This window comes from Trematomus bernacchii, unplaced genomic scaffold (genome assembly GCF_902827165.1).
Source record: "Trematomus bernacchii unplaced genomic scaffold, fTreBer1.1, whole genome shotgun sequence".
Classification (NCBI taxonomy): Eukaryota; Metazoa; Chordata; class Actinopteri; order Perciformes; family Nototheniidae; genus Trematomus; species Trematomus bernacchii.
Genome location: NW_022987739.1, coordinates 3778993 through 3797103, shown reverse-complemented (window position 1 = coordinate 3797103; position 18111 = coordinate 3778993). Strand labels below are relative to the sequence as shown.

The 18111-nt window shown below is 39.8% G+C and overlaps 2 protein-coding genes across 3 annotated transcripts; one reads left to right on the top strand and one right to left on the bottom strand.

Moving 5' to 3' along the window:
- Positions 1-111: 111 nt before the first annotated feature.
- On the top strand, positions 112-12015 carry crlf1b (cytokine receptor-like factor 1b). 2 transcript variants are annotated; one of them, XM_034146680.1, is made up of 8 exons: positions 112-295; positions 3149-3427; positions 4152-4281; positions 4499-4671; positions 7228-7385; positions 8296-8464; positions 10300-10481; positions 11568-12015. In XM_034146680.1, the coding sequence occupies exons 1-8, from the start codon at positions 238-240 to the stop codon at positions 11589-11591; spliced, it is 1173 nt and encodes a 390-aa protein (XP_034002571.1). In that variant the 5' UTR covers positions 112-237; the 3' UTR covers positions 11592-12015. The 2 variants fall into 2 exon arrangements, with proteins under 2 accessions (XP_034002571.1, XP_034002573.1); XM_034146682.1 differs by having other exon boundaries at positions 10300-10485.
- A 97-nt stretch (positions 12016-12112) lies between these two features.
- On the bottom strand, positions 12113-16898 carry rex1bd (required for excision 1-B domain containing). Its single transcript, XM_034146683.1, has 5 exons — positions 16770-16898; positions 15701-15783; positions 14876-15080; positions 13338-13426; positions 12113-12473 (listed from the first exon to the last, which is right to left on the bottom strand). Exons 1-5 carry the CDS (start codon positions 16770-16772, stop codon positions 12401-12403), a joined length of 453 nt encoding a protein of 150 aa, XP_034002574.1. The 5' UTR covers positions 16773-16898; the 3' UTR covers positions 12113-12400.
- Between the last annotated feature and the right edge of the window lie 1213 nt (positions 16899-18111).

Genomic DNA, 18111 nt, shown 5'->3' with positions numbered 1-18111 from the left:
AACATAGTGTTACAGCAGCAGCAGCAGAGTCAAAGGAGTTAAAAGGAAGCAAACCTCGTGTCTCCTGCAGCCTGCCTGCACTCACAGTCCTCTCCAGACTTCCAGTGAAGAGCCGACATTTGGTCTGAGAAGAGCCGCTGGAGAGTGCCTCTAACCGGCTTCATCCTCCAACTTCCCCCCGCTGTCAGCTCGGAACTCGAAAAGAACCGAAAGAGAAAACAAGTTACTGAAAGAAGCATGTTTTCCTTCATGTTTCTGCTCCTGCTAGTTCCACATGAGCTGCTGTCCTCAACACGTAAGTATCAAACTTTACTAAACCGTCATACACGCTACCGGACATTACCGCGTTTCAGTCAGTGCTCACCTCAGGGTTTGGGAGGTTAACCGTGTCGACTTAAAGCAACAGTCAGCTATAAAGTAATCAAGGTTTCCCAGAGGGAGCTGCTGTATGGAGGCTCCTAACCAACAAAACAACATTTACCTCAACTTAATTAAAACTAGCACAAATAAGGGTAACTTTTTTCACAATTTTAACATGGCAAGATGCAATAAATACCCACCAGATACAATTATAATAGGCAACCACACAAGACAGATTTTCAAGAACGGCCAATGCGTATTAGATGGCAATTATCTTATAATTTGTCATTTTATTTTGCGATATTGATATCTTTATTAAGTAAATGTTTATAGAAAATAGTAGAGAAAGTGTTAATGGTTAAAATTACAAAACAAGAACATCAGCTTTTGTATAATGTTACGAATGAAGTACCAATCAAATCAAGAAACTTTCACAACACGTTATTGCAATAATTAAAGTCTGATCTAATAACATTTTGAGACCACTATTGCTAGTTGTATAAGGCAGTTAATAAAATACCAATATTATGTTAGTGTTATTATTATCTGGATAATAGCTGAATATTTTGCAGTTTCAATAAACTTCTCAGTGCTCTCTGGCAGACAATTCATGTCATAAAAACATTTTTATAAATCACTGCAAACATCCGTATCAATATTTGGCTTCTGCAAATTATTGTTATCTATCAGCTGACATATATGCAATATATATGTGCAAAACACTAATATTTGCTTTTAAATTAGGGCTCTTTTAGGAAAATCCCATTTCTATACAATGCTTAAATACAACCAGAAATATTTATAGGGAGAGCTAAAGCTACCTTCTTTGGCTGCTAATAAAAAGACAAATGTTTATTGTCTCATGATCATCCAATCAATCAACCCTGTTGCTTATTTATTAGCGAAAATGTGTTAAAGAGATTGCATTGTAACCAACTAATGACACAGTGTTAACACAAATTATAGCCTAATTGTAGCATTATAAAAAAAAAAAAATCCAGATCCAGTGACAACACATGGAAATGAGAGTAAGGATTAACTGATTGTTTCCCTAATTGTGGATTAGACTAAGAACAACACGTATTAGGCATGGTGGTGATGGAGCTGAGGAGACAAATTGAAATTAACATTGTTCATTAGCGCTGTTGCATGAAGGAAATGCAGAGTCATTATCATGCAGATGTTTATAATCATAAGACTGAGATAAACAACTGCAAATAGCTTCTATATATGTTGTGAAAAAAACATGAAAACACATGCATGTTTGTTATTTTTCATGTATATATTATACCTTACATCATGTTTGATATTGAATCCCACTGAGACCCAAAGGTCAGTCGCCACTCTTACTTTATGCAGATACAGTGTTCCTATCTGTGCATTTATCTTTATATTATCTGCTACTGCATCCAGCGCAGTGGCACATATGTTGGAAAGCTTGTCCACCGCCCACCTGGAGCATGGTTAATAAAATGATGCACATTACCCCTGATATCTCTGAGAAGAAGGAGCCCATTGGTAACATTGAGAACAGAGGGTTTCTCAGGGGCATCAATCATAAACGAAAACTTAAAGTCTAAGCAGGGCCGTGGTATGGAAAAGTATTCAAGGATTTAATCGACAACAGGATGACCTTTCTGAGTGATCCCACTGAGGCTCCATAAATCCACTTCATTACCGGGTCATAAATATGTGCTGAGCTCCTGCTCTCTGTGGTGCTGCAGTGCTGCTGCCGCACTCCCCCTCCTCACACAATGTTTCTTACTGCTGGCAACAGATTTGGGCACACTGTGTGTTTAATGCTTTAACAAATCAAACTTTACAGAATAATAGCTACCCAGAATATAGTGCAAGCTGTTACGGAGTGTCAAATGAATGAAGATTAAAGGTTGAGAGGGCTTAAAAACTCAAATTAAAATGCATTGTGTTTCTGTTAGAAAAACAATATTAGAAAGTGAGCTGTTTATTTTGGCTTTGGGTGACCTTTACAAGAAAAAGGGTGAAAGCAGAATCAATCATGAACAGGTATTTGTCTTCTGGACAGGCTGCAAACACATCAACAGAGATGTGAAATCAGAGAAACAACAAAAATAAATTCCATTTAATAATGTAGTTGATTGATTCAACAAGATAATTCAGTTTGTAATTCATTCATAATTTCAGTCATCAAATAAAAAATGCAATATGTCTGCAGCTTTCAGTCTCTGAAATGTGTTATCATTATCAGCTTTTCCTAGTTGTATATATATATTATTGTAAGATGTATGTATTTTGGATTGTCTTATCTCCTTTGGCTCTGGAAACTGGACATTTTAAATGAGTGGAGTTCAATGAAAGCATGGCAATTTAAGACATAAGACATTTTATTGTACTGTAGGCATACAACTAAAAATATCTTTGGTAACTTTCAATGACCTTCAGCAAGATAACACAAAGTGTCGCACAGAGTGTTAAAACTGTTAAACACCTGCACTTTTGAAAGAACATACATAACATTCATCTGTTTGCAACTCACATATATCATATGTATCAATATTCCAATTACTGTATATAGACTATTCTGCACAGTTTCTATCATATTCTGTTTCTATTATATTCTATTTTATTATATTCACTTGCACTATTTTATCTGTTTTATTGTGTTGCACTGTTGGAGGAGCCTGTGACCTAATATGTTCATTGTCATAACTACACTGGAGCTACTGTATGCACACATGACAATAAAAGCCTTGAAACCTTGAGAATGTAAACCATTGTAATACCATACATGTGTGTGTGCTCTCCTTAGATGTGGCAGTGATCTCCCCTCAGGACCCCGTGCTGCCGATCGGCTCCAGCCTGACGGCCACCTGCACGCTGGCCCCGGGGCTGGGTCTGCAGGCCGGCTCTCTGTTCTGGACCCTGAACGGGCTGAGTGTGTGCAGCAGCAGCTACAGCGTGCTGAGCCCCGACACCCTGAGCGTCACGTTGCACAACCTCAACGGCTCCCAGCAGCAGTCCGGAGACAACCTGGTGTGTCACGGAGCAGATGGACACGTCCTGGCCGGCTCCTGTCTCTATGTGGGCAGTAAGTGAAGGATTCTGTCTGCGCAGAGCTTTATGGAAATGACTTGTTAAAATGCACAGTCAGGAGGCTGGCACAGTGCTTTTAGGATGTGGTAGTAGTATGTTATGTAATGAAATTAAATGCCATTTTTAAAACATATGAATACAAACATTATCCAAAAAAGGAAGTAATGTTGTTTTGTCCCATTTTCTTTGTTTTCTTTGCTTTGACGAGCTGGTAGTGTGTATATGATGTAATGAAAAATGAATTACTTTATATACATGTGCTTGCAAACCTACTCTGATTGCATTAAAATTCTTGTTTACTTTAAATATTGTTTTGCTCCTAACTAGTGTCACTCCACCTTAAACTAAATGTAATTATAGATTCTATACAAAATGCTGATTAATGACATTAAGAGTCAGAGCCTCTTGTTGACAGAATCTAATTGTTGAACCTTGATATGAAAACCTTGTTTGCTGCTTTCCAACTCTTTGTTTTTAGTTCTATATAAAACCTTTTTTATTCATACCTTTCTGTAATGCTTTAAGATTAGTTGATTAGTTCATCAGCTTTTATAATATAATAATTTGCTTGATGGAGTAAATGCTACACATGAATGGAGAGGAATTGGCCTTACTCAGTTTTCTCTTGTTCATTTCAGAATAAAATAAGATTAACACTAGGCTCGTATTTTTGCCTTTACTGCCTTTTTTTAAATAAAACATTCATTGTTTCCCACCAGGGCCTCCAGAAAAGCCTGTAAATCTAACGTGTTGGTCCCGCAACACGAAGGACCTGAGCTGCGGGTGGAGCCCGGGGGGGCGGGGTGAGACCCACGTCCGAACCAAATACACCCTCAAGTACAAATTGAGGTGAGCGCCCCAGACCTGCTGCAGCTCACAGGTGATCACCTCGCCCCACAGCACTCAGGTAGACTAGCAATACATGCTTTAGTGCCGCGTACAGTTTATCATCTGCCACACACACTTTGCTCAGAGGCTGCAGTGTGTTGCTTCGCTTGTGTTAAATATACTCAGTCTACCTACATCGCAGTTTACTTTTGGTCATTGTGCTTTTGTTTCTGTGCAGGTGGTATGGCAGAGAGAAGGAGTGTGAAATCTACAGCACAGGGAAGCAGCGATACTCCTGCTACATCCCCCGCAACCTCGCCCTCTTCACCCCGTACGAGATCTGGGTGGAGGCAGCCAATCAGCTGGGCTCGGCCACCTCTGACATCACAACCCTGGACATCCTCGATGTAGGTGAGTAAGCACTTGAGGATCCATTTGAGGATGTGTGAAACTGATTTGTCCTCCCTTTCCTCTCGTGTTCTTTAAAGGTCCCCTATCATACTGTTTTTCATCAATATATTATAGGTCTCAGATATATACAAAACATGTCTCTGAAGTGTTTGGCTTGAAACACCAAACAGATCATTGCAGCATCCCATAATCCCCTCTGTTTCAGCCCTGTTTCAAAAGTGCTGATTTTCTGTCTGTTACTTTAGATGAAAATAAGGAGCCCCTCCCCACGCCCCTCTGAGAGATATTTGGTTAAAAATAACTCAATGGTGCTCTAGGAGGAGATTCAGGTGATAAGGTGGGGTGGGGGGGGTTACCTTGGTTGGTGATTGGCTAATGGTTACACAAGAAAATAAATCGTTATGACATCATAAAGTGGCCACAATCTGATCAGCTCATTTTCAGACAGGTTTTTATATAAATGGATCAGGACAAAAAGAGAGAGAATCTTTTTTCCTGAAGCTTTCAGAATCTCTTTAAACAGAGGGGACACATGTTTATGTATAAGAGACATGAAAAAGTGGATTTTGCATAATAGGTGACCTTTAATTTGTTTCCTGTCTCTTGCTATTCCTTTGTTTGGCTTGTTTGTCTGCAGCCCTCCTAACCCACCTCTTTAGGGGAGAGATGGGGATTTATTTTTATGGTTCACTCCCTCCAACACGCCTCTGTAACAGCATTATGGGTTCAGGCTGCAAAAAGAAAGTAAACTGTTGTGTTGTAAAAGTTAACTGCACATCTGATGCCTCTCATGCTAAAGCTTCACAGTGCTCTCACGAGAATGTTGGGTTATAATGTATAAACGATAGAAGTATACAAATTCTGCAGCGCTTATGCAATGCTGCGGCCTCAAGCACATTGAAACCAGTGTTTATTGTCTGTGGCTGGGCATCCTCTCCCTCCATTCATCCTCACTGCACACTGAAGAACAGTCAACTTTGCTGAGCTATTGAGAAGGAGGAGTGCTGCCATACATGTACAGCATGAATAATGCATAGCACTGCATCAATAACACAAACTATAAGCTGTGGCTTTATTTATGCTGGCTTTGGTTCCCTTTGTTCCTCGAGCTGAGTGCGATAGAACAAATAAAGCTGAGAAACAGTAACATTCAGCACCATGCAGTGAAGCACCAGTGAAGGATGTCAAAGCAGGAGGTTACAAACAGGAAACACTTTTACAACTTCTTTAATACGTTTCTTTCTTTGTCTCTCGTGCTGCCGTCCTCTTATCTGTCCCTCTGTGTTTCTCTCCTTCAAAGCACTTGATTTGTTTGCAGACTTTTATTGCAGGAGGTCAAATGTTTAGTCTAATTCTGACCGAAGTTACAACACGCTCTGCACAGGAAGTACAGCCTGATCTGAGCCAAAGCCAGTCTCTACAAGAGGGGAAGTTAAAGGATATTTGAAATATAACGGCAGGCTACAAACCCATACATTTGGTACAAGAACGTCTAAAAGTGACAGACTTCTGGAAGATAATTCTTTAGACTAAAATTGAGAGTTAAATGATCTTGCTTTTAATGTGGAACTGTCCTGTTTGGGTAGGGGTTTCTACTTGTGTTCAATATTCCCTCATGTTCAATCTGTCAACAGATTAATTTATTTGTATTTCTTTCACGCACACCTGGGAAGTATTTACTGAATGTGTGCATGTTTGCATATACCGATTAACAGTATGCTAGGACTTTTTCCCCTGCACAAAGTGTGAGAATTTTATGGGGGATATTATATATTGCTTCGACCATAAAAAATGATTTTACTGACTGCTCAAAATGGAAGCAGCAGTGAAATCCAGACTTGGATCCAACACTTCCAATAATGTCCACTTTTTAAAACTCCATATCCCACAGATTTTTTGTGACACATTCAAATTCATGCTTATACAGTATAAGCCTAATAGCTTACCCTAATCAGTGTTGGAAATTGGCTAAAATGCATAATTCATCACAAAAAGAGCATTCCTATTGGAATAATATAAAACTGCATATGAGGAACACATTCTTCTTTCCTTTTTTTAATACCTAAAGCACTAGTATGACTTGCGTTTTTAATATTTAATTAAATTCATGTAATTATTGTCTTTTTCCTGACTTTCTAACTTTGATAACAATTCTCAAAAAAGTTTTACCGTCATTATTGTATATGATAAATCTTACTGACTTTTTCTTTTTTTCTGAAACAAGGTCAGGTAGAAAGAGAATAAATAATTTAAAAAAAAATAAAAGAAACACAAAAAAAGAGAAAGAAATTATCAGTGATCATTTTAATTAATGTTGACTGACTATTGCACACAAGAAACATAGGGAAACATGGAAAATAAAGACTAAATATAACATTGTAAGTAGGAGAGATGCAGTTTTATGGCTCTGCACGGATCATCCTCACCATGAAGAGTGATGAGGTGGGATGCTTTCTGCCCTCAGTGTCAAAACGCCACATTCTGCAGTGTATCCTTGCTCTGATTGCTGTACATCTGCTGCATAATAACTTTGATCACTTGTCCTTGTTCTCGCAGTGACCACTGACCCTCCTGCCAACGTGCAGGTGAGTCGTGTCGGCGTCCTGGAGGACCAGCTGACGGTCCGCTGGGCCAGCCCCCCCGAGCTCAAGGACGTCCTGTTTCAGGCCAAATACCAGATACGCTACAGACTGGAGGTCAGCTCTGAATGGAAGGTGGTCCACACACACACACACACACACACACACACACACACACACACACACACACACACACACACACACACACACACACACACACACACACACACACACACACACACACACACACAAACTTGCAGCCTACACACGCTTCCTCTGTAGCTACGACACCTCTGAGGCAGCTGTGGAAATATTGGAGGTGCAGCATTGACTGAGCCATTAAATGATGAACATAAAAGTTGCTGCATCTCCAGTCTCCCGCATGTGCTTTCATTTCAAAGCAAATAATACGAGCGTGCAAACCCCTGACTGCTGCTCGAGTCTTTGCAGGGACATTTTGAACGCTGGCTTTCATCCAAAAGTGCAGTAGTAGTGGAAAACTTTTATTCTTTAGAAATCTCATTTGAAGTTCCCTGCCCACAGCTTTTCGTCTCGTCTGTGCAGGTACATCTTAGAGTGCTCGATTCAATACAGAATAAGTTCAATTATAAGCGTTTACAAATATTTGACATACTGTACATTTGACTACATTTAAAATGCATAAAAAGCTCTTCCAACAAACTTTCCTTGCCTATGGAAAGATAATTACCTTTCCAGATATCCCGACATAACACATAACACATTTTCCTTCTTTATTTATTTGTTATATTCAGACCTGAAAGGTGAGGTTTTTATGTCAAATGCAAAAAATATGACCAAGTGGCAATGTATGGTATGTTGTTGTGTTTTGCATTGTACTGCTGTAACATGACACCTGCAACTGCTTTTTTTCCCTTTTCAATTTATGTGCAAAAACAATCAATAAAAAGCTCATAACAAATGAAATATCATTTTCATCTGTGCATGAAAGAAAGATATCATTTAGTTGAGGATAATATTACCCATTTCTAACACATCTTCTCTGTGGTTTTGTTCCCGCTCGCAGGTGGTGGATGATGTTGGTAACCAGACGTCATGTCGGCTGGCAGGCCTCCGACCCGGGACCGTTTATTTTGTCCAGGTGAGATGCAACCCAGTGGGCATCTATGGCTCCAGGAAGCCCGGCATCTGGAGTGACTGGAGCCATCCGGCCGCCGCCTCCACTCCCATCAGCGGTGAGAACATCTCAGAGGGAAAACTGAGAAATGTTATACAAAACCCACCAAATGTCTTTCCTTTCATCGTCTGTCTCGTGTCTTAAATGGCTTTTAAATTCCTCCCAAACCTCTGTGATGCCCACAAAACTTGACCATTTGTTCCTTTTCTAATAATCAACCTTTCATTGCCAATTAAAGCCAGAGAAAAACAATGTCATTATCCTTGTTTCAAACATCCGGAACAAGGCGATCCAAACCGCATGGGACGAAGGAGAAAGCAAACATCAATGGGCTGGATGGCTTGATACAGATCTCCCAGCAGAGGATTAGAAGGAAACTGCAAAAAGCCAGGGGGACATTTTGATAGATTTTTGTCGTCCGCTTCAAAGATTGATCAAGTTAAAAAGCTGCTTGTCTGTCCCGGCTCACACAGGGCCTATAAAGCTTGAGTGGAAGCAGGTTTGCGAGCAGATAATGAGTTGCATAGGTCTTGAGAAGTATTTACTCTCCAGAGGGAGGAAGTCGTTATCCGGCTCTGCTGTTTGCCATTAGGCATTGATTGTAGGAGACGACTGTCAGTGAGAAATAAAAGTAGGGTATATCACAGATTCTCATTTTATAAACTGAGAAACATTCATTTTTATGTGAAACTGTTTTCATCTCGTTTTGTTCAATCAAGCAACATGAATCATCATAAATGTTCACTCGGCAACAGTTTTTACCAGAAGCAAGCAGAGATGCGAGAGGCATGCTAGGTTTCTTGATTAAATTCCTATTTAATAATACGCCAGAGCATAATATCAAGGCTTGAGACTGGTATTACATAAGTGTTATTTCTGTCCTACTAAAAACTATGACCTCTGGTGAGTTGAGATCGATGTTGGTTTTCCATTTTATAGGCTAAACATTTATAGGATTGACATCGAGAAGAGTCTACAGCAGGGGTGCCCAATACGTCGATCGCGATCGACCGGTCGATCGCAAAGGTAGTGTGGGTAGATCGCATGGCATTGACGTTTTTTTAAAGTTAGCCTATCATCCATCCTTACTATGGCATTTGCCACTTGATTGATGTACAGGTAAGCCAGTCTGAGTTGTATTGTGCCATACGGGTTCATGCAGTTATGAGGGGGCCTCACCTCATCTGAAGCGCAAATGCCCCCTGGTCTACAGCATACTAACAAACAAGAGTCTCTACAGTATAGACTGTATAATATAGGTCTACAGCAATGCTAAGTCCCTGTTAGCTTAATGCTAAGCTCAGAATGCTAACATGCTCCAAATGACAATGCTTACAAGCTTATGTTTATCATTATATTTAGCTGATGCTTTTATCCACTTATACTGCATAAACCATAAAGACTCAAACTCAACAACAAGAAACCATCTTAGGTGTTAGCTAGCTATGCTAACATTTGACAACTTGTAAGTAAAGCTGTCATTGTTTTTTCAGTTAGCCAAAGTATCTGACAGATGGCAATGTAGTGCTAGATGAGGTGTCAGCAGATCAAGTTATTAGAATGTATTTGCAAAAATATATATTTTAGTTTTTTAGATGGATTTTTATGTTTATTTTTCTTTGGTGTTTTAAGCCCAGTTAATGTTAACAGCATGACATCATATTTTTGGGGAAAAAAGGGCCAAAAAAACCATCTCGATACATTAATGCTGACACATGAAGTGTTTGCAGTCGGTGCATAATCTATACACCTTGCACTGACACTTGTCCTAACTATAACCTTGAGGCTCTTCTCTCATCCTCCCTCCTCTTTCTCACCTCATCCTTTTATCCCTTGCACTCTCTCCTCTGTCTCACCCCCCATCCCCCTCTCCCTTCCCTCCTCCTTTAACAGAGAGGCTGCAGAGCGGCTCCTGCGATCCGAAGCCCGGTGAGCAGAACTCCACCCTGCGGCGGGAACTCAAGCAGTTCTTCGGCTGGGTCCGCAAGCATGCGTCCGGCTGCAGCGGCATGTCAATCAAACTGTACGACCAGTGGAGGGTGTGGCTGCAGAAAACACACAAAACACGCAACAAGGTAGGTAAGCAAAACCTCTCTATTATTTACACCCACATTGAATTCATGAACTTAATTGCTGCCATGTGATCAGCAGTTTTACCAAAACAGAGAGGACTGATTTCCCCCCCCCCCCCGACACACACACACACACACACACACACACAAATAGCCACTGCTGCATTGAAGTCTTTTTTTTTTTTTAAAGAAATCTTTGAGAGTGGTATTGTCTGAAACTCCTGCTGGCTTGAGAGTCAAACCTTCGTTCTTGGTAGAGGCCATTACAATGTTTTGGGCCGGTGTAGACTTTATTTGAGATGAATTTAGAAGGGGGAGATTGAGGGGAACACGGACCACCAGCTCTACCAAGCTCTAAATCAGTCTTGAAATGGATTTCAGACCCTGCATTTCTGCCTTATGATCAACATTTTTACAAACACAGAGAGGACTGATTTCTGTTAAACGTGCTGTCTCTGTGAAGTTTCATTTCAAACCTAATGATTAGGTAGAAATGTGCGGTTTTGACTTTACAGGCCCAGAAATGGGAGGATTTAAGTAGATGCACTCTGGTTTTATTTCCTATTTTAACGAGCAACTCCTGATCTTCATCTGATGACCACAACAAAGAGAAACAAGCATGCAAATGTTTTTAATGGCCGACTGTAATGTGTTCTCTTTGTTTTCTCTCGGCGTGAGGAGCCCTTTCAACTAAACTAACTCGGGACAAATGGCACGCGGAGCCGCAGCATCTTCCGTGACTTTGTGAGGAGCTCAGATCCTTCAGCCAAATCCTCTGCTTTCAGTCCTTGAACTCACAGAAGCCCTCACTCTACCTGACTCAATTAGCTCAGCAGGTTTTTGTGCTTTGCCGGGCACACGCTGTCACCTGAATAATGTCTTTGTTCACAAACCGTGACAGCTTCCCATTGATTACCTTGAGAGAAAGGTAGCAGGGGGGGCGCTACGCCGAGAATAAGAAAGAGATGATGCAAAAAAAGAAGTGAAAAAAGAGGCAGCCAGACAGAGTAATAATCGTGATCATTGTAAATGACATGGTTTTTCCTGTTGAATTATCACACTGTGAACCATCTGCTTTTGTCTTTTCAGATTCTTCAAGACGATAATTCATAGCAGCGCCGCTCAGCACCACTGTGGAGTTTTAATACAAGAACAGCATCAAGAAACACAGAGGGATAACTCAGTGTGGGCCCCCAGCTGAGTGAGGGGTCATCGGCCCCGACTGAGTGATACTGCAGTGTTTGTCAGACAGACTTAACTTCAGTTTAAAGGGCCCGAGTGGAGGATCACTGAAGTCAGACAATGCTGTCCTTTTTCTGCCATTTCCGCCGACCAAATCTGTCCGTAATTAGACATCAATTGGCGAGCCATGAAAATGTAGCAGCACAAACCTTTCATATAGTTACATTTGGATATTTCTTAACTGCAGCAAGTGTTTAAATGTATTCCTTTGAATTAAGGATCAGTTTGTGTAAAATGTTTATACTCTGGTGTAGTACACCATTTGTTTGAAGACATTTTCCTACTGTTTATATTTTTACAACTGCATATTTAAATGTTTTTTCATCTAAGTTATATTCTTGTAACGCACCAATAGTGCCTCTGAAATAATGTATGTTATGTATAACACATTAAAAAGTCAAACTTCTCTTTTTATTTAAAAAAAGAATTAATACAATTCATCAAGTAAACAAAGATGGCGACATAGGATGAGCCTCCAGGAATTATTTCACCTTATAGAGTATTTATTTACAAAAGTCCTATTCTGCTGAGGCGTGCGTTAACACAAACACATGAGCCCAGATAGAAACACACAGAGCCTGCAGCAGCCGGCAGGGTGGAGTCAGAGGATCGATACGAGCTGAGGAGTCGGAGGAGGGAAGTTGCATCCGTCAGTCGCCCCGCCCCCTGGGAGCCGCCTGTCAATCACACTCCTCAGAGTCATACTTAAAGTCCTGCATGATCTCACTCAGAGCTTCTTTGTTCTTGATGATTCTGGAAAAGAAGTATTTGTGTTAGACATTTGAGTTTGTTTTACAACCATTTACAATGTTCACACCACTTTCTGAAAAGGTCAATTTTGTCTGTACCACGTTTTAATCTGTTTAAAATGTTCTGAAATGTTATAAATAAGAACACTTTAAGAAGGGATTGTTTGTACAAGAGAAACATTTTGAGATCAGTTTGTCGATTATAACTTGGTGGGTGTATTTCTGGGGACCTTAGTGGTGCAATTTGGAAATGGGACAGAGTAGAAAATGGAAAACTAAACATTGCTCCCGCTTTACAGCAGGGGGGCATAGACACTGCACTAGACCCTCTTAACCAATCGATTCTAAAATGACCCAAAACATGCATGCACTGATCAGAAACTGTAAAAAGGATAATATTCAGGTTTATATTTGGATTTTGTGTCTGGGAGAGAAACTCCCTCTGGAGGGAACTTTGGGATGTGACCATTTACATGCACACAAACCTGCAGGAAAGGGAAAACCCAAAAAGCATAATAGCGCTTATAAAATACTTCAAGTCTTATATTCTCTCTCTGTCAAAACACACAGCTATTGAATCGGTTTGCATCATTGAAGAGCAATGCTATGTGTCTTAAAGTGTTGTTTAAAAATAGAAGACCTACGTTACTAGTGTATTATGCACATTTTCTTTTTATCTGAAAAAATTGTCCCCAAAGATTTTCAGAACAAAGTGACAGCCGTGTTTACAACCAAAGGCTGGTCTGGTGAATCAGGAGGAAGCTGTGCAGCCGAGCGGAGGCTGATAGGGAGCGAGAGGCTGGGTCAGTAGAGGCTGTCGCAGCAGAGGCTGTCGCAGCAAGCGGACGGCGGTAATGGCTGCTCTTACTCCTGCTTGATCTCCTGAATCTGTTCCTGACAGTCCTCGTCCTCGGGGTGATCCTGGGCCCGCTGCCTGGCCAGCTGCAGCTTGGCTGTCTGTTGAGAAGGCACATCAGATAAGATTTATGCAAACCATTCATCAGCGGAGGACGGAGGGGAGGCGGGGGAGGAACTCTGGGATAATAGGAGCTTTATGACATTACTGGCAGAAAGGAAGTTGAGTTAATATTATAGAAGGAGTGTAAAACTTCTTGCAAAAGTGCTACACATCACCTCTGAACGAACAGATGTGGACCGCTCAAGACTGTAGGATGCATCGAGGCATAACATTTTAACACCTCTCTGTACGGGGGGACACACACACACACACACACACACACACACACACACACACACACACACACACACACACACACACACACACACACACACACACACAACACACACACACACACACACACACACACACACACACACACACACACACACACACACACACACACACACACACACACACACACACACACACACACCACACACACACACACACACACACACACACACACACACACACACACACACACACACACACACACACACACACACACACACACACACACACACACACACACACCACACACACACACACACACACACACACACACACACACACACCCCTTTCAGAAGTAGAATGTAGTTTTCCTCCATAAGTTTATAATTTAAAAATGTAATAACCTGAGCTCAATCCTTCACATGACCTTGAGGAAACATGACTGAAGAAAGAGAGAGGGAGAATTGAAAAGTATTTTATAAGAAGTCTGCCTCCTTGTGGTGAAACAGTGGAATTACACAAAAGTAAGAGCTTGTAATAGGAGGCATTACATGATGTATATTTCAAGTGTGAAAAAAAGACATTTGTTTTGGCAGGTTAAGTGACTTTTTGAATGAGTTTGAGATTTTTTAGTAGGTTATAATTTTTAAGTGATACAGTAATATTGTTATTTATTAAAAATCTAATCCAATGAAATTACATTTAATAACATTCAACAAACTGCAAGTTGAGAAAAGTATTGCCATTATTGAAACTATTTGTACTGTCCTTTAAATGTATTTTATCTCAGAGTTGCCTCTCAACCATCTGCATGTATTTTTTGTCGTTTTTGTTGAGTGTATTTGTCAGTGTGTCTGCTGTTAAATATCTGCTATTTATTTGACCTTAACCTTATAAATGTAGGACAACAAGTTTAAATTGACAACTAATAGTGTAAGACTCTTACAGTAAGATTGGGTCCCAGTTTAAGTCAAACACCCCACAACATAGTACACATAGTATATCATTATATACTTGTTCCTTGTCTTATACACTGCTTTTTTCTGAACTCTTAATAAAGTAGAAGGGCATTTTAGGCCATTTCTATGTGTGAAGAATAATGGGCAAACCCTTCAACTATTAAAATCCAGCCATCAGTTTTTCCATAACCATGACAGACAAACACAACATACAGAAAACTTCACAGAGGTTATTAATATATTGAGTTTACAAACCATTTCAAGTTTCTGCTTCTCTTTGCTCTGCAGCTTGTCCATGTGCTCAGAGAGGGCCGGCCGGTCGAACTCGTTGTGGAGCTTCTCCTTAATGTCCAGCACTTCTTTGGAGATGCCGTTGAAGGCCAGAGTGATCTCATGCACCAGCTGCCTGTAGTGGTCGAAGTCATAATGAGGCCCCGTCCTCAAGTAGGCCTCGTGTCCTCTGGAAGGCAGGAAAAAAACATTAAAGGTCTCCTATTATACTCTTTTTCATCAATATATTATAGGTCTCAAATATATACAAACATGTCTCTGAAGTGTTTGGCTCCAAATACCAAACAGGTCATTGCAGCATCCCATAATCCCCTCTGTTTCAGCCCTGTTTCAAAAGTGCTGATTCTCTGTCTGTTACTTTAGATGAAAATAAGGATCCACTCCCCACGCCCCTCTGAGAGATATTTGGTTAAAAAGAACACAATGGTGCTCTAGGAGGAGATTCAGGTGATAAGGTGGGGGGGGGTTACCTTGGTTGGTGATTGGCTAATGGTTACACAAGACAACAAATCGTTATGACATCATAAAGTGGCCAAAATCTGATCAGCTCATTTTCAGACAGGTTTTTATATAAATGGATCAGGACAAAAAGAGAGAGAATCTTTTTTCCTGAAACTTTCAGAATCTCTTTACACAGAGGGGACACATGGTGATGGATAAGAGACATAACGTGGATTTTGCACAATAGGTGACCTTTAAATAAAAAAGCAGAGATGAATGAAGTGTAGAATTCATTTTTGTTTTATGTGCCTGAAATCTATGATAATAGTGGGTCAGATTCAAACGTACTCGTCAAAGAGCTGATACGTCTCCACCCGCTCCGACTGAAGCTGGTAAAACCTCTGGATCAGGGCTTTAAAGTCTGTAGGGACCTACAGGGAGGAAGGCATGAGGAAGAGAGTTCAAATAACATGTAGAGAGAATACCCAGGATATTAATACATGCAAGCAGGTTATCATGATTTAGTTTTCTCTTAAATCAATTTTAAGTATTATATAAAATATAGTTAAGCTATAAAGGTTTGCAACTACTTGAATCAATATTATTGTGCATTTTTTTCTATTTATTTGTTTAATTGCAAGAACAAAAGACAGTTATTAGACAGACAAAACGAAAGATGGTAAAACAAAGAAATGTGTTAGGGAACAATTAATCAAGGAGACTAAAAGAGTAAATGAGAGCTTAATAATAATAATAATAATAAACTTAATTTGTACAGCACCTTTGAAAAACACTGCTTTACGATAACACATTACTGAAGCAGAAACATGCACAATACAAAACAATAAGATGTTACAATAAATACCCTGTAGTAAAGAAAAAAAAATAGGAGATAACAGTGGGTTTGCAAGGGCCATGAAAAAACGAAATAATATTACAAATGATATAAAGAAACAAGTGTACATTCAATCAATACTAATACTGTACTTCCTGTATGCTAATATTCACCATCGACCATCCTATTCATATTTCTAATAATTAATGAAAACATGTAGACATAATCATTTAAAGTAAATTATTAAAGTATAATTATAAAGTCAGGGGGAATTAATAATGACTTAACTACGAGTCGTCCTTTGAACAGTTATAGCTCTCAAAAAATGTGATTTCTTTCTTAAAGATGGGCCTAAATTGTATTACTAGATCTTAGGTTATATTTTTGATATCATTTGGAATAACGTTACAGTGTTTTAGAAGTGAGTGTTTTGTAATTAATGTGTATAAAGAGGTTTTGTTATATGATGTCTGCTTCAGCTACACTAGCCAAGTTACCATTAGCTCTGATTAGCTTAGCACATGTGTGTAACTTTTGAGGCTCACAAACGTGTATCTGTTGTATAAAATATGAAATACTCACCATGGTAAGCTGTCGGAAAGTACTGTCTCTGAGTTCCAACAGTTTATTATATTGACATGTTTATATTTAATAAAAACGGGACGATGTTGTACTTCTGTGTGTGATTCAGCAGCCTGTATATGCACTGCCTCCCGGATATGACGACACTGCGCGGTGTAGAGTTCAATTTCAAAATAAAAGTTTTCATATGACAACGGCTCCTGTAGAGTTTGTTTGCAAGAGAAAATCTGTTTTAGTTACGTCACTTGATATTTAAACTTTGAGGGGGAATTATGTTGAACCAATGTGCTCTTCCTGTTGCAGTTTTTCTCCATTAACCTAGAGCAAAAGCATCAAGGTCACAACAAAAACACTGTATTCACATAGGCATTAAGAGTGCAGTGTTATTATAGAAAACATATAGAAAATATGTCTATTTATAGATTTAAAGATCATTGTTTTTTCAATTTATTTACTTCTTTAAATGTGAATTATTTATCTCATTTACACTGATTTGGTTGTAGCAACTCATACATTAAAATTAGTGGGCTATGGCTCTAAACAAGATCATGTATTATTTAGCAGCTGTTTTGAGACTTTCACTGTCTTGAGCTTTCCTTACTCATTCCCCCCTTATGACAGAATGAAGGATTAGTCCTTAAAATCCCTATGTAGCCGGTGTATTGTTTTGGCCAGACTATGACGGTTTTATTTTGAAAGGGGTCAAAAAGCCTCTTGCAGCTGACTGCCATCAACCAATCAGTTTCTCTATCAGAAACCCGATCTCTTTCTAGGGTTTATTCTCAAAATACATTAACAATAAGAGATGTATTTACAATAATATGTCAAATAAGCACAACAAAAGGTCTAACGATGACAACAATCATGTCTTAAATGAATCAAACACTACCTGTTGCTCCTTATCCTGCATCCCTATTAAAACAAAATCACATCCATTGTCAGCTTATCCGGGCTTTGTGTACTTTGTGTTTACAAGATTGGAAAGCATTATGGCAGTATGGAGGCAAGGGGTCGCAGAGATACTACTGTGCAGACACTCCTACGCCTACAGTCTCCCTCTGCGCTGATTGGTCTATTCAGCATCTTCAGCACCACGCAGGCTGGACAGCGACACATAGCCGTGCAGCTTCCACCGAACAAGGATGCCGAACGAGAGGCATATACGGTTACTATGACACTGTTCATCTGATATTTTTACAGCCATAATGTCATTGTTTCACCGTCTGTAACAATGTTTTGACAGCCGGTTTATGTGCACCTCATTGTCCCTCGCGTTTTGATCGGGAACGACCCGCCTGTGTCGTCTAACTCTGCAAGAGGAAGCTGTTTTTTCCACCTCACA

Bases quoted from the DNA above. Each gene is read 5' to 3' on its own strand.
- crlf1b (XM_034146680.1), top strand. From the start codon at position 238: ATGTTTTCCTTCATGTTTCTGCTCCTGCTAGTTCCACATGAGCTGCTG. The intron at 7,386-8,295 runs GTGGTCCACACA...TCCCGCTCGCAG, and splicing joins AGGTCAGCTCTGAATGGAAG to GTGGTGGATGATGTTGGTAA. The intron at 8,465-10,299 runs GTGAGAACATCT...CTCCTTTAACAG, and splicing joins CGCCTCCACTCCCATCAGCG to AGAGGCTGCAGAGCGGCTCC.
- rex1bd (XM_034146683.1), bottom strand. The intron at 15,081-15,700 runs GTACGTTTGAAT...CCTGCCTTCCAG, and splicing joins ACGTATCAGCTCTTTGACGA to AGGACACGAGGCCTACTTGA. The intron at 12,474-13,337 runs GTAAGAGCAGCC...CTTCTTTTCCAG, and splicing joins ATTCAGGAGATCAAGCAGGA to AATCATCAAGAACAAAGAAG.